Source organism: Podarcis gaigeae (genome assembly GCF_964106915.1).
Source record: "Podarcis gaigeae genome assembly, chromosome: 15".
NCBI classification, from domain to species: domain Eukaryota; kingdom Metazoa; phylum Chordata; class Lepidosauria; order Squamata; family Lacertidae; genus Podarcis; species Podarcis gaigeae.
In genome coordinates this window covers 31,465,084-31,479,935 of record NC_139692.1, presented here as the reverse complement: position 1 = coordinate 31,479,935, position 14,852 = coordinate 31,465,084, and the positions used below count along the sequence as shown (strand labels likewise).

Genomic DNA, 14,852 nt, shown 5'->3' with positions numbered 1-14,852 from the left:
AGCAAAACCCAAGCACAAGAGCCCTCCCCCTCCTGTGGTTTCCATCTGCCTGCCTGCCTGCCTGCCTGCTTGCCTTCCTGTCTGCCTAGCTAGCTGCTATGGAAAGCCTTTTTCACCTCACCCTACTCTGCTCTTCCACACAGGGAGAACATTTCCCTTTCCTGCAAATCTCATCTCCCAGATCAAAGAGTGCAGGGCCCTTCCTCATGCAGCCTATCTAATGCCACTGGGTGTCACTAGCAACCCACAGGCCAGTGAAGGACCCCACACGTCTTGGCTATTTTACTGTGATGAAGAGCTAGGTAGGAGACCTCTTAGCTCTCAGCAGTGCACATGCCACACCTGTCTGTGACCCAGCAGGCCGCCTACTGTAGATGGAGCTCCGTGGAAGGATAGCACTTCCAAGTAGGCACACGGCCAAGCAGCCTTTGCTGAGCAACACGTGGGGAACGGTGTCTCCAAAGGCTGTGTTAGCAGTGTCTCCAAAGGCTGTGTTAGCAGTTCATTCCAGAACGGCTGGAGAACTGAGAAATGAAGAAAGCAGATTATATCAACGCTCCATTAGGGAGCCCCTGTGGTGCTCCATCCTGGATTTGTAGGAGGTGGTGTGTTTCACTGTAAGATACCTCTGTGAAATCGACTCTGTGAAGGTTCGGCTGCCTGGCTTTGGAATTGCTCCCTCTAGGTGGGTCCAGCCCATCCTGCCTGCGTGCACACATGATGACATCACAGCTGCCCACTCAGCCCTTGATGCCAGAGTAGGAAGAAGGGTGTGTGCGTCTGTTGCGATGGCTCTGTAGACACCTTCCATCTGCCACAGATAGATAACCAAGCCACAGTGGCGTCGCAAGGTCAGGTGGTACCCAGTGCGGATTATTATTTTTTTCACCCACCCGCAAGGACTTCCTGCCAAATTTTGAGTTCCCAAAGTTGTAGAGAGCTTTTGGGGGGTGTCCAAAGTTGTTGAGCTTTTTGGGGGGTGCACACAGTTGTTGAGCTTCTTGTTGAGAGGATCGGCACAGTGGATTCCTAATACAAATCAAGAGAGCAGCAAGACAAGCAGCGACTCAAGTGGACTGGAGAAAAATATATACAGTGGTACCTCGGGATGTGAACGGGATTAATTCTGGAGCCCCGTTCGCATCCTGAACGGAACGTAAGACGCGATGTGCATGGCTCACCTTTTGCCACTTCCGCGCATGCGCGTGATGTCATTTTGAGCGTCTGCGCATGCGCAAGAGGCGAAACCTGGAAGTAAAGCACTCCATGACTTCCAGGTTGCTGCAGAGCGCAACCCGAAAGTGCTCAACCTGAAGCACATTCAACCCGAGGTAAGACTGTGTTGAAATTGCACATATATTCCAAAGTACCTAAACAACTAACATGAGGAATGCACAGATCTCTAACACAAGAACGAGGAAGCTGTGAACCTCCAGATGTTGTTGGATTATGACACCCAACAGTTTCCACATCCCTGCCTTAACGTATTCAATTATCTAATAAAAAAAGGATATACTATGTAGTGCCTCCCTGCCCTCCTTCCCACACTTCTAAAATAAGTGTACTCTCAGTTCTTTCTGAGGTGGTAAAAATGCTCCCTTCAGACGGGGCTTTAGCCTAGCCTTCTGCCTGACATGCGAGATGTCCCATTCATTTCCTCTTGGCTGCTGCAAAGCCGCTGGATCCTCCTGTAGCCCATTTCCAGAGAGAGGAGAGGAGGGGGGAGCACTCCAAAGGGCACAGCGAAGAGGAGGCCCCGTGGAGGACCGAGCCGAGGAAATCTTGCCTCATTGAATTTTGCCTGCGCCACCGTTAACCTGCTTGACTTCGCCTTTCCGAGCTCGTTTGCTCCCAGGCATCGCCGTGGCTGGCGGAGCTCTATGGGGGTGAAGGGGGCAATGGCGCTTAATAGAAGTGCTATGTGCTCGAGCGAAGGCAATCCAGACCCACACCCTTCCTTCCCCCCTCATCTCTCGCCTCCCCAACCGTGGCCCAGTGAATGGGAGAGAGTTAACCCCGCGACCTTTAATCAAAGGCTCGCATTGCCTGAATGGGATTGATGGCGCTCGGCTCCCACACAGCCGCACGGCATGGTGGCGATTACACCATTAGCTCTCCGGGCTGAGAGTGCTGCCTGGTAATGGTTGCGAAAATAGCGGCGAGGCTGAATAAACCCGGCGAAGTGCTGCTGGGCAGGCGGAGACCCTCCCTTCCCCCACGATCTTGCAAAAGCTCTCAGGATGAGAGGATGGGTCTAAGTTGATCTCATGGCATCGTTTCATTGGGGGCTGTGTTTCCTTCCCCAACCCCCTGCACGCTTTTGTATGGCACCAGGGGAAGTGGCATAGCTCAGAGGAAGAAGGCTGGAACGGCATTCAGGAGGCTCCGGGTTCAAGTCCTGACATCCCCAGGTCAGGCCGGGAAACAAGATTCCTGGTCTCAAAGCCTCTGCCAGTCAGTGTGGACACTACCAGTGTAGAAGACAGGTTCAAATCTCCCCACTAAAGCCTACTGTGTGTGACTTGGGGGGGGCAGTCGCAGCCTCTCAGCCTAACCCACCTCACAGGTTTGTCGTGGGGATTAAATGAGGAAAGAAAGAGATGTGCACACTGCCTTGAGCTGCTTGGGGAGAAAAGGTATGATAGAAATGTAAAGTAAATAAGTAATAATTTTTTAGCTAGATGGAGCAGGAGGCCAAGATTCAGCTTTGTGGGTTCCCTGTGAGTTCCAGTTATCAATGAGAAGGGAGGAACACTTTTCAACCCGCTTTCACCATGCCATGGATAATTTTGTAAAATTCTGTCACATCGCCTCTTAACTCCTATCCTCACTATGGTCAACCTCTTAACTCACCTGTTCTCTAAACCAACCATGGCAACCTTTTCTGTACCTTTTCTACAACCCAACAATGGTCTTTTTGAGGAAAAGACCAGAACCCAGCTCTCATTAGACTGGTGCGTATGTATGTATTTAAAATAGTTTGAGCCTGCTTCTGGGTCACACATTCTCCAACAAAGCTTACAGCAAATTAAAACAATTGACTTGGATTTCTTTTTGTAAGCGTGGGAAGGCAGGGAGGCTGTCTACTGTACTCTTGACAGATGTTCAGGGTTTTTTATTTTTAAAATGCATTGTTCTTAGACTTGCTATGATATTAAAATTGTGAACACTGAGAACGAGGTTATGGCTTTTTGACACGCGGCTCTGCAACGCAGACGTGACTTTGTGCAAGCATTCTGCACAAAGCCCTTTGACGTGTCACACAATTTTCCATCTTCAGCATTGCCAAGTTGTAACGTTGTTTACTTTAGGCCTGAGAAGCTACACTGGGAGTCATCTTTAATTGGAGGAGGAGGAGGAGGAGAAGAAGAAGAAGAAGAAGAAGAAGAAGAAGAAGAAGTGAGAGATACCAAAACAAATGGATTCTGGCAAGTTCCCACACTTAGGTGAGGGTGAATTTCCCACAACCCAGCTCCTTTGGGAAGAAGACACAGAATGATTTTGCTCTGGGGAAGAGTTAAGGAGGGGCCAGAGGTGCACAACATTGAGGGGAGCCACCGCATGTGCGTGATATCACACATGTGATGTGTGACATCACGCACGTCATGACATCACACACGCCGTAACTGTCACAGACCTCCCAAGTGTCTGTAAGTTGTCTCCTGATACTGCCCAGGCAGGGCAACCTCCAGCCAGGCTAGGCCAGGCCACACATCATCTTCCAAGGTGGCAGAAGACAGCGGACACAGGTGGCGGGGGGAAGGGAGTAGGTGGGTGGGCAAGGAAGGGCTCGGCCTCCTCTGCCCCCTCAAGATGGGGGGGGGGCGCAGCTCCATCTCAACAGACATGGAGGGAGGCTGAAGATAATTCAGCCCTATAGAGCATACCCTCCAACATTTCTCCGATAAAAATAGGGACGTCCCATTCCATAACAATAATTTTACGATTTAAACCCCTACACCATACTGGGTTGCCCCAGCCCTCCAACATTTCTCCAGTGAAAATAGGGACATCCTAAGGAAAAGTGGGACATTCTGGGTTCAAATCAGAAACCGGGATGGCTTCTCTAAATCAGGGACATCCATGGAAAATAGGGACACTTGGAGGGTCTGATAGAGTTGGTGCCTATGGCCAGGTAGGTTATCAGATCAATCAGGGTGAAGAGGAAGCCAGACTCCACTCTTCTCTTTTTGCCTTGCCCTTCCTCCTCCTCTCTCTCCCTGGGCTTTGCTAGTGGCCTGTTTGGGGCTTAAGTAGGAATTTTCAGGGGAGCCCTTGATTTGCCGTGGGACTCCTCCATGCTGCTCTTGGCATTGCTTATTGCCTGAGCTGGCTTTCAGTTCCAGCAGGAAATGCAAGTTAAGATTTGATGGGATAAATACCTGATGAATTATTGGGTTGAGGGCACTTATTTGGTTGTCCTACACTGCCTTAGTGTTGGGTTCCTTGGGGGTGTCCTTTAGGCCTGCCAGGCGCAATGAAGTGACCTCTGACCCTGGGGACCAGGGGGCACTTGCCAGGTTCACATACTCCAGGTTCTCATAGCAAGGAGGAAATATTGCTTCCAATCCTTTGCTGCAGGGCCAGAGGTGATGCCTGTAAACATGTGTATGATTACTCCTGTATTAGGAAATTCTCCAGCCTGGATTATATTTTAGTTTGGCTAAATATTTGGATCAACATGAGCTCCCACCACCACGATAAGGTGTCCTGAGTCTTCTTTCATGGATGTGCTGGCAAAAGAGGTTGGCAGAATGGAAAGAGAAAGAGAGAGGAGGAGATCATAAGTTGTGAAATATTCATGATAGAAGAAGTAGGTGTGTGTCAAATACTGTAGAGAAAACATGGCAATTTCCTAGGGAAGAAACTTTCAGAAGGGTGGAATGAGGGGAGAGGGTGGGGTAGGATGTCAACCAGAGTGAAAACAAACCGCAGTCTCAAGTAAAAAGTGATATTTGGAAGTGTGAGTTAGAATGCTCCTGGGTTGAGTCTGGGGCAGATTCGAGAACATTATACTGTACCTGGGAATTATAGGGATAGGTAAAGGTAAAGGTACCCCTGCCCGTACGGGCCAGTCTTGACAGACTCTAGGGTTGTGCGCTCATCACACTCTATAGGCCGGGAGCCAGCGCTGTCCGCAGACACTTCCGGGTCACGTAGCCAGCGTGACAAGCTGCATCTGGCGAGCCAGCGCAGCACATGGAACGCTGTTTACCTTCCCGCTAGTAAGCGGTCCCTATTTATCTACTTGCACCCGGGGGTGCTTTCGAACTGCTAGGTTGGCAGGCGCTGGGACCGAGCGACGGGAGTGCACCCCGCCGTGGGGATTCGAACCGCTGACCTTTCAATCGGCAAGTCCTAGGTGCTGAGGCTTTTACCCACAGCGCCACCCGCGTCCCATTATAGGGATAGAACTACCTAAATTGTATAGAAATTTACTCATGCACGTGACTGCAGAGGCAAGAATGTTACTTGCCCAAAAATGGAAAGAAGAAGAAGTCCCAGCAAAGGAAGAACGGATATAAAAACTTATGGGATGTGCAGAAATGGCAAAACTTACTGAAAGAATAAGAAATCAAGATAACAAACTTTTTACAAAAGAATGGAAATGGTTCACTGAATATTTACAGATAAATTGTAAACAGATAAAAACACTGGCAGGATTATTGTAATAGCCTGCAGGTATATAAGTGTATAAATATAAAGAAGACAAATAAATGAGTACATTAATTTGGATATGCAGAAGATATTAAAAATAAATTTAAGGAACTGCAGAAAGGGGGGAAGGAAGTCAGGTTTTAAAATGTCAAAATGAATATAAAATATGTGAAATGTATATATCTGAAAAGTATAAATATTTTTTAAAGAGAGAGAGAGAGAGAACATTAGATCATGTGCCAATCCCTCTGTGACAATGGGATGTCCAGCATTCTTGCCATACTGAATGTTCTACGCCTAATTAACAACTCAACGCCCCCCCCCCTGCCCTTAAGGTCTTCACAATCTCTACCTAAAGAGTTTCAGTCTCCCGTTGCCACCTTGAGGTCTACAAAGCATTCCTTATCAAACTGCATTCTTTTCCCACAGTGACAAAGAGAAAAGAATACGAAGACAGCATTTTCCTCGAGGAGCCAGAAATTTAATTTTTTTAAAAATAAAATAAAATGAAGGTTTCTAACACCCCTTAGTCATTTAAAAACTTTTTATCTCTTGCAAACGATTAAAATATGCTTTCCATTTTGCTTTGTCTTTTAATGATTGTCTCTTCTTAAGCCAGAAGTCAGATCATACGCCAGATGTAAATTTCAACCTGCAGACAGATCACCTCAGTCATGATTTATAACAGCCTCAAAAGTAATTAAAGAAAGAGAGACTTTGCTGACCTTATTCCCTGAGGGCTCACCAACAGGGCTGTTATGTGGTGTTTGAGCAAGACAACGGTTCATCTCCTCTAAGTTGCTCATCCCTGTCTGGGTTCCCCAAAGCTTCTCAGTTTCCTGGCATGGAAAGTGTCCTGTCCCCCCAGTGAATCAGAGGTTGATCCTTTGTTCCCTCTGTTTTTCCATAGCAAATCTGTTAACCAAGATAACTTGGCTATCATTAATCACCATTTGGAAAACCGTTAAAAGGATATGCATTGAAATTCAACCAAAGGGAAGTGAGGAAATCACTTAATAATGTTAATAAGTGTAATTTTCATAAGGTTATGATTTATGTTTGTTTGTTTACTTGTTTGTTTGTTTGTTTGTTTGTTTGTTTACAATTTTGTGAAAATTAATTTTTAAAAATTAGGGGGGAAAGATAGCTTGACTATCATTAATCACCAATAAGGTATCTCTGTCGATGAGCTGTCAACAAAAGAGGTCCAGTCCACCATCTTCCTCCCTGGAAGTCCAAACCTCTGTTCTCTCGGTGCTAACCTATTTCTGAGGTGGGAAAAGAAAAAAGAAATGGTGGGGGAGATAGAGAAGAAGAAGAGGAGGAGGAGGAGTAGTTTGGATTTGATATCCCGCTTTATCACTACCCAAAGGAATCTCAAAGCGGCTAACAGTCTCCTTTCCCCTCCTCCCCCACAACAAACACTCTGTGAGGTGAGTGAGGCTTCAGAGAAGTGTGACTAGCCCAAGGTCACCCAGCAGCTGCATGTGGAGGAGCAGGGAAGCGAACCCGGTTCACCAGATTATGAGTCTACCGCTCTTAACCACTACACCACACTGGCTCTTTGGAGACAGTTTGCAACTTTCAGACCACCTTATCAGTATTTTCACGTGGATGCGTTTAAATGTCTGTTTCAGAGTTTTCCGTGCCAAATAAAATAGGCAGAATGTGAATAATTGTATCGAACAAGCAAATGAACATGCCATTGATAAATCTCTGGTTTGCACTCTGCTCAGGCTCTGGAGCTGGCCTACCTGACCTCAGTCTTCCAGGCTGTTCCCCTTTCTCATTCAACTCCAAAGAGTCACGGTTCTTCTTGTCATTTTCGCTCGAGAGAAAACATGTCAGCGTTGGGCATGCTGCAGCCCTGACATTTCTCCGGTTGGAATTTTCCGGAAGCTTCAAGGCAAGATAAAAGGGGTCAAGAGGAGAGTTAAATAGCAGGGAGCCATTCTTCGACAGAGGAACATGAAATGGAAATGTACTCTTGTGGACTCACATAGACGCAGACAGTCCGTGGGCATGACCCGAAGAGGTAAATGTCTTGTAACTCAAAGCAAAGGGCCTCGCTCTATTTTTAGCTTCCAGGGAGACAGCAAAGTGTACAGAAGAGGGTTGTGTGTGAACACCTTCCATTTCAGCCTTTGCTCGTGGTGCATAAACTAATCCTTTTCCTCTTGTTTGGAGCTTTTGATATAACCACAACTCTCTAAAACATTATCCTTTTAAAACAGGGGCAGGAATCAAACCCAGAACGATAGTGTAGGCTGACTGTAGAATAATAGAATCATAGAATTGGAGAGGCACTCTGAGGCTCATCCAGTTCAAACCCCTGAAATGCAGGAAAATGCAGCTGTCCCATACAGCAGTCTTTAATAAAAAGAGGTTCCTATTCCCTCTGCCCTTCATGAATGGCACAGAAAGTGCAGATGACCTTTGGGTACCCTTCCAATGCTACCGTTCTATGACTCTGCTAATAAAGTTAATAAATCCACTTTGATACACACACACACACACAGAGAGAGAGAGAGAGAGAGAGAGAGAGAGAGAGAGAGAGAGAGAGAGATATTTCTGGAAAGGTTGAGGAAAAGCTTGAAAATAAAAGAATAGATTTCCACCCAATTCTTCCCACCTTCCTTTGCTGTCTACCACAATATTTTTAGCTCACAGCTTCTTATTAACCTTGTGGGGAAGAATGTATGAGCAGGGGGGGGGGAGTGTTGAATGGGGAGGGAATGCTCACTGACCGCCAATAAGATGCTCACTTCATTAAGAGATAATGGGAGTTGTCATGGCACTTGAAGGATGTGTAGGTGGGCGGGGGCAGCTACCGAGAGAAGGGGAGATGATATTCTCTGCAAAAGTTCCCTTTTCATGTAAATTGTTGAAATATTTAAAATGCTTTCCATTAAGGTGGGTCGCCAGGCCGGGTGGGTGGGGAAAATTAGCCTCTTTTGCACCACAGCGTAATATTGTGGATGTAATGAAAAGCCTCTGTAATTGCTTCTAGTTTCTCTCTCATCTTTCCACACCTCCTCCTTGCTCTGTGCCCCAGAACCTCTCCTGGCTCAAAGCCCACCAGGATCTCAGTCACTGGTGTCTGCATTTTTCCACCAAGGGTGCCTGACACGAAGCCTGGTGCAGCTTTTCAGAGCAGGTCGTCAAGGGGGCACGGATAAATATGGAGACAGTCAGCACAGTTAATTAGTTAATGAATGCCATGCAAAGGTTTCCTGGGATGGGCTGCTTTTAATAAACCAGTGGTTTGAGGGAGAGGTGGGTGGGTTTTCTCCCCCCCCCCCCCGTGTGGTGAGTCAAGGGAGATGGGCTCGCAGCATCAGCAAAGGGTTTGTAGAGCCTCTGTGAGTTCCATGCAGAAAGCGAGGCCTCAAAGAAATACATGGTACCTCTGGTTAAGAACTTAATTCATTCTGGAGGTCTGTTCTTAGCCTGAAACTGTTCTTAACCTGAGGTACCACTTTAGCTAATGGAGCCTCCTGCAGTCACCACATGATTTCTCTTCTCATCCTGAAGCAAAGTTCTTAACCCGAGGTACTATTTCTGGGTTCGCGGAGTCTGTAACCTGAAGTGTCTGTAACCCAAAGTACCACTGTACTGCTGTCAAGCCAGGTTTCCCTCACCCTAGTTGTGCATCAGTTGATAGCATTGTGGGGTTTCCAGGACGTACAGGTATTTGTGAAAGCTGCAGAGTGCAGTGTCACTATTAGAGTGGTACATCTGGTTAAGAACTTAATTTGTTCTGAAGGTCCATTCTTAACCTGAAACTGTTCTTAACCTGAAGCACCACTTTAACTAATGGGGTCTCCCGCTGCTGCTGCTGCGCCACCGCCACACGATTTTTGTTCTCATCCTGAAGCAAAGTTCTTAACCCGAGGTACTATTTCTGGGTTAGCGGAGTCTGTAACCTGAAGTGTCTGTAACCTGAAGCGTCTGTAACCTGAGGTACCACTGTATTGCAATAAGTATGGGATGCCTACAAAACACGCATTTCAGTAATGGGTGCCTCGAAAAGCAACAGGAAGTCCGAATGCTCATTTTGTGCAAACCGTGTACCCAAAATGCATACAACAGGACAGCATGCAATGGAATGGGATGCAACAGCATGGTAACAGACCAGTGACTTGAGCGTCAGTGAGCCTGAAATGGGATGAAATTAGGTGCCCAGCCCAACTCTAGTGATGTCGTTTTAATTTCCTGTCTCAAGCACCAAAATGTCCCTGTTCAAACAGACAGTCAGGCATCCAATGGAAAATTAACGGAATGTGGATTAGATCGCCTGTGTTGCCATTTGCTTCTCTGTTATGATCTTGATAATGCAATGCAGAAGATGGGCAGAACGGAATGTTCCTTGCCAGTGCTTTTCCCCCTAGAAAAATAGGTGGCAGTACTCGCCATGAACTTGTTACAGTAAGTGCCACACTTTTTAACAGCAACAAAAAGAGGTGCTGGTACTGCGTGCCTTGAGTAGCCCCTGGGGGGGGGGGGAGACACTGTTCTTTGCCATAATAGCTCCCAATCTAATTGGTATTATGCAAACAATTTAAGAGAGAGAGGTGGGGTGGGGAGGGGAGAAGATAAGACACCAACTTCCCAAGATAGAGGAGCCGGGTTTTGTCTATGTTTGGAAACTAACAATATGCAGTTTTGAATCAAGATGGCAGATTGAACAATTCTAAAAGGGGCCAACTGGGACATTTCTGAAGATCTCATAACCAAGTCTGGCGTGGTAGTTCCTGAGATTGAGGAGGAAGTTTCTCCATTTTATTTAGATATAATTGGGTGCCATGTGGGTGTGTAGAAGCTAACAAATTACACTGTTAATTTATAAATACATTTTGATTTCTAAGAACTCCCAAGCGACACAGGGAACTTCTTAGGCAACACACACACAAACACCCCTGAATGCCAAGATCCAGGTTTGGGGCAAGTACTCCTTGGTGAGAGAACCACATTAGAGATTTAAAAACACAAAATATGCAGCAATGTAAAGCATGAAAATATAGGTTTTTAGACATTTAAAATATGCCCTTTAAGGTGAGTTCCAAAATGTCCCCTTAAAAAAGTTTCTTTCCAAATTTCCCCTCTTCCCCCAGCTTAGGAAAATACCATACATTTGGTAAGTTAAAAAACAATTTACTTACAAACTCTCCAAAAATCAGATCCGTGTGCTTCAGAATAGTTGCACAGGCAGTAAAGCTTAGCTTAGTTACAAAGCTAAGGTGAAAGTTCCTAGATTATTGGCGTAGGAACTCAAGAGTGGCTTGTGAAAGCCATGCGGTTGAGCTGGATAACCTAGGCTTGATAACCTAGTCCCTCCCAAGGTGAGTGTCAGGAGAGCTTACTCTGTGGTATTAACCCCTTTGTGTATTTATTAGAATTAAGTGTGTTGGTTATATGAAGCTGGTTATCCCCCAGGACTTTCAGCTAGAAAACCGTAGAAGAAAAAAGAAAACGCACTGGTCTTTTGGCATCACAGATTATATTGTGAATTCCGAGAGAAGCCCCTTAGAGCTCAGTTTCCCTTTCCCTAGGAGAAGTCTGGATCATGCAACTGCCAGACTCCCCTTCCTTCTCCTCCCCATCCTCACTGTCCAGCAGATTGCCAAGTCCCACTGCCTCAAGGTCCTCAGGCTTCTCCATCTCCTCCTTTGCAGCTTTGGGTACCATTAGGTCCTCACGGTTGTGGACTGCCAACCCAGCCAATTCTCCGCACAACTGCCGAAAGATGGGCAGCCGGTCCCGGGAGATGAGTGGGCGTCCCCAGCCACCGCTCAGCTTCTCCTGGCTCTTGGAGAGAGTGACAAAGATGGGGAGTCTCTCCAGGTCAGGGGACCAGTAAGAACTGGCTAGGCTGTGGTCAGGAATGATGAATGGGTAATAGTAGCCCTTAGTTGACTCCAGGTAGCTCACTTGAGACTCCAAGGCTGGCGAAGTGTGTGCTGCAGCTGCTGCTGCAGCAGCTGGGACAATGTTCTGACTCCCATCCAAAAAGACGTACTTGATGACCCGGCTGGTGTGAAAGAGTGTGTACTCGGACTGGTACCCAGATGGGCAGTAGAAGACATCCTGCCGCTGTCTCTGGGGGGCAGGCATTGGCATGGCAGCTGTTTTCCCCTGCAAAGAGACCACACAATTTAGGGAGGCAATGACTCTGCCTTCACTGTTGGAGACAGCCTGCCTCTGAATACTAGTTTCTGGGCATCACAAGCAGGGAAAGTGGTTTGGTGCTCATATCCTGCTTGTGTCTAGTTGGCCACTGTGAGGATAGGATGTTGGACTAGATGGGTCATTGGCCTGATCCAGCACACTCTCCTTATGTTCTTCTGATGCTGGACTAGATGGGCCATTGGTCTGATCCAGCAGGGTTCATTTTTCAGTTTTTATGTTCTTTAGGATTGAGGGGATGGCCTTATTACAGCTAAACTACTTGCATTGTCTGCAGGGAGCAAAATGAAATAGCCTCTCCCCTTTTTGCTTTTTCATTCCTGTTGTCCTCAACCTTATTTTCTCTCCAGCGATGTCTTGATATAGGGGAAGGACCACAGCTCAGAGCATCAGCCTTGCATGCAGATGGTAAGAGATGTTTGGCAGCAGAGCAGACTACCTGGGAAGCAGGTGGACGCTCCTTCACTGGAGGTATTTAAGCAGAGGTCGGATGGCCACCTGTTAGGGATACTTTAGCTGTGATTCCTGCATTGCAGGGGGTTGGACTAGATGACTCTTGGGGAACCCCCTTCCAACTCTACCATTTTTTTTTTATTCTATGCAATTGTCTGTAACTACCCAAGAAAGATACCTTCAAGTATGCATACTCAGTATGCTACAGACATAAGGAATTGAATGTTCTATGCTAGGAATTATTAGGAAAGTGATTGAAAATAAAATTGCAAGCATCAGCGTCATTATATAAATCTAAGGCATAGCCATGCTGGGGACACAGTGTCCTGTTCTGGTCACCCAGTCTCTCAAGCTGGATGTCAAAGAGCTGGGAAAGATATTGAAAAGGGCAGCCACGATTATTCAAGAGCCTGCAGAACCTTCCTTGCAAAGTGTGTGAGGATTTTTTAGTAGGTCCAATCCAAAAATTTCTCCCCCTTTAACCATTTCCCCTTTCCACCCCCCACCACAAACTGTTAAGAGAAGTTCAATATGGCCCTGAAGAATATTTGGCAAAATATACCCCCTGCTTGCCCACTCACAAATAACATGAAGAAATTTTAGGGAAGTCATTTTCGCTCTCCCTTTCCCCCCACTCATCCATAGTTTTTGGTTTAGGGGATAAGAAGGGTGTGCATAAACATGGAAGAGGTTTTATGAAATTTTAAGCACTGATAGATTTCCCTTTACCATAAACACATAAAAAGAGTCTGCAGGATATCTCCTCCAGCATCCTGTTCTCACAGAGGCCAACCAGATGCCTGGGAAACCAGCAAGCAGGATTCAAGCGCAAGAGCCTTCTCCCTTTCTGTGGCTTCCAGCAACTGGTATTCAGAAGCATCACTGCCTCCAGCTGTGCACTGCTTTCCATATGAAGCCAAAACACCTTCCAGCAACCTGGCTGTCCTCCAGATGTAGTTAAACTGTGACTTTCCATTATCCCTGAGCATGGGCCATGCTGGCTGGGGCTGATTGGAGTCCAAAAATAGCTGGAAGGGACCGTGTTGACTACTCCTGGCCAGTGTGGCATAGTGGTTAAGAGCGCCAGGCTAGGACCTGGGAGACAGAGGTTCAAATCCCCACTTGGCCATGAAGCTCATTGGATGACTTTGGACCAATCACGCACTACCTAACCTACCTCACAGGGTTGTTGTGAGGATAAAATGAGGAGGAGGAGAACCATTGATAATAAGAATAAGAATAGCTGGAGCTTCTTGGGGGGGGGGTGACTGAGGGTGATGGCTAGAGACTTGATAGAGACCAAAGGAAATTGGGTTTGGAATCCTTGAACTGGAAGCAGCTAAGTGGATCTGCCTTGGGACCTTACCAACATCTCAGACTGCTTTCTATTCAGTCCTGCACAGGATATCCCCCTTTCAAGGTGGATGTGCAGTTCTCACTGGGCTGGGGTTTCTTTGGCAGGAGTTACCCGAGACTTCACTATTGTGAAGTCGCCTGGCCTGGGGGTGGCCTACCAATCACAGAGGCCCAAACTGAGAGCAAGAAAATGGGAAGGAGAGGGAGCAGAAATAGGAGGCGGGTCATGCCAATGCTTTTGTAGATGTGACTTAGAACATGAAGGCTCACTACCCTGTCTCTCTCCAGTGGTAGCTCTCAGCATTGGTCACCATTTGTCATGATGGTTGGGGCTGATGGGAGACTAAACGCATCTCAGGAGGCAACTGGGGATGTTCCCCCACGCTAATACAAACTTGCACTTCTTCCTGCAGCGCATAAGCTATGGAACTCATTCCTACAGAAGGCGGTAAAGGCCACCAACCAAGATGGCTTAATTCATCAACTTAATTCAACAAATTCATGGAGGAGAAGACTATCAGTGGCTCCACTACAAACCATGACAACTCTGCTCTGCCTCCAAAGCTGGGAGGCAGCGATGCTTCTGAATAACAGTTGCTGGAAATGGCAGGCGGGGAGAGGTCCTGCTTGTGGGTTTGGGGGCATCTGATTGTCCACTGTGAGAACAGGATGCTGGACTAGATGGGCCATTGGCCTGATCCAACAAGCTCTTCCCCCTCCGCTCCTCTTCTCTGGCTGCCTCCAGTGACAGGTGAGGGAGAGGAGGCCTGATGGAGCTGGCCTGTCACAGGCTTTAATTACATTTGTGGGTAAAAAATAGTCCCTCAATGAACAAAGGAAGCTGCTGCCCCCTTTCATGAGGATCAATTTATTAAGCTACAACATTAAGCTTGAACTGCATTGGGGGGGGGGGTTCAGCTTCCTATGTTCCTTGGGAGACTACATTATGTCTGGAGCATGTGCAGAGGTCTCCGACAAATGCAAATTGCTTCCCCCACCTTTTGCAATAATTTGCAATAATTCTTCCATTTTATAGGGTTAGAGTGTTGGACTAGGACCTGGAAGACCAGGGTTTGAATCCCCACTCAGCCATGAAGCTCACTGGGTGACCTTGGGGGCCAGACGCTACCTCTCAGCCTAACCCACCTTATAGGGCTGCTGTGGAGTTTAAACAAGGGGGGTAACCATGTATGCTCCTT

General features: G+C 47.0%; 1 protein-coding gene across 1 annotated transcript; it reads right to left on the bottom strand.

The window, feature by feature from the left end:
* Positions 1-11,139: 11,139 nt before the first annotated feature.
* Positions 11,140-13,776, bottom strand: LOC310832466 (uncharacterized protein). Its single transcript, XM_083714226.1, has 2 exons — positions 13,664-13,776; positions 11,140-11,793 (listed from the first exon to the last, which is right to left on the bottom strand). The coding sequence occupies exons 1-2, from the start codon at positions 13,667-13,669 to the stop codon at positions 11,185-11,187; spliced, it is 615 nt and encodes a 204-aa protein (XP_083570352.1). The 5' UTR covers positions 13,670-13,776; the 3' UTR covers positions 11,140-11,184.
* Positions 13,777-14,852: the final 1,076 nt, after the last annotated feature.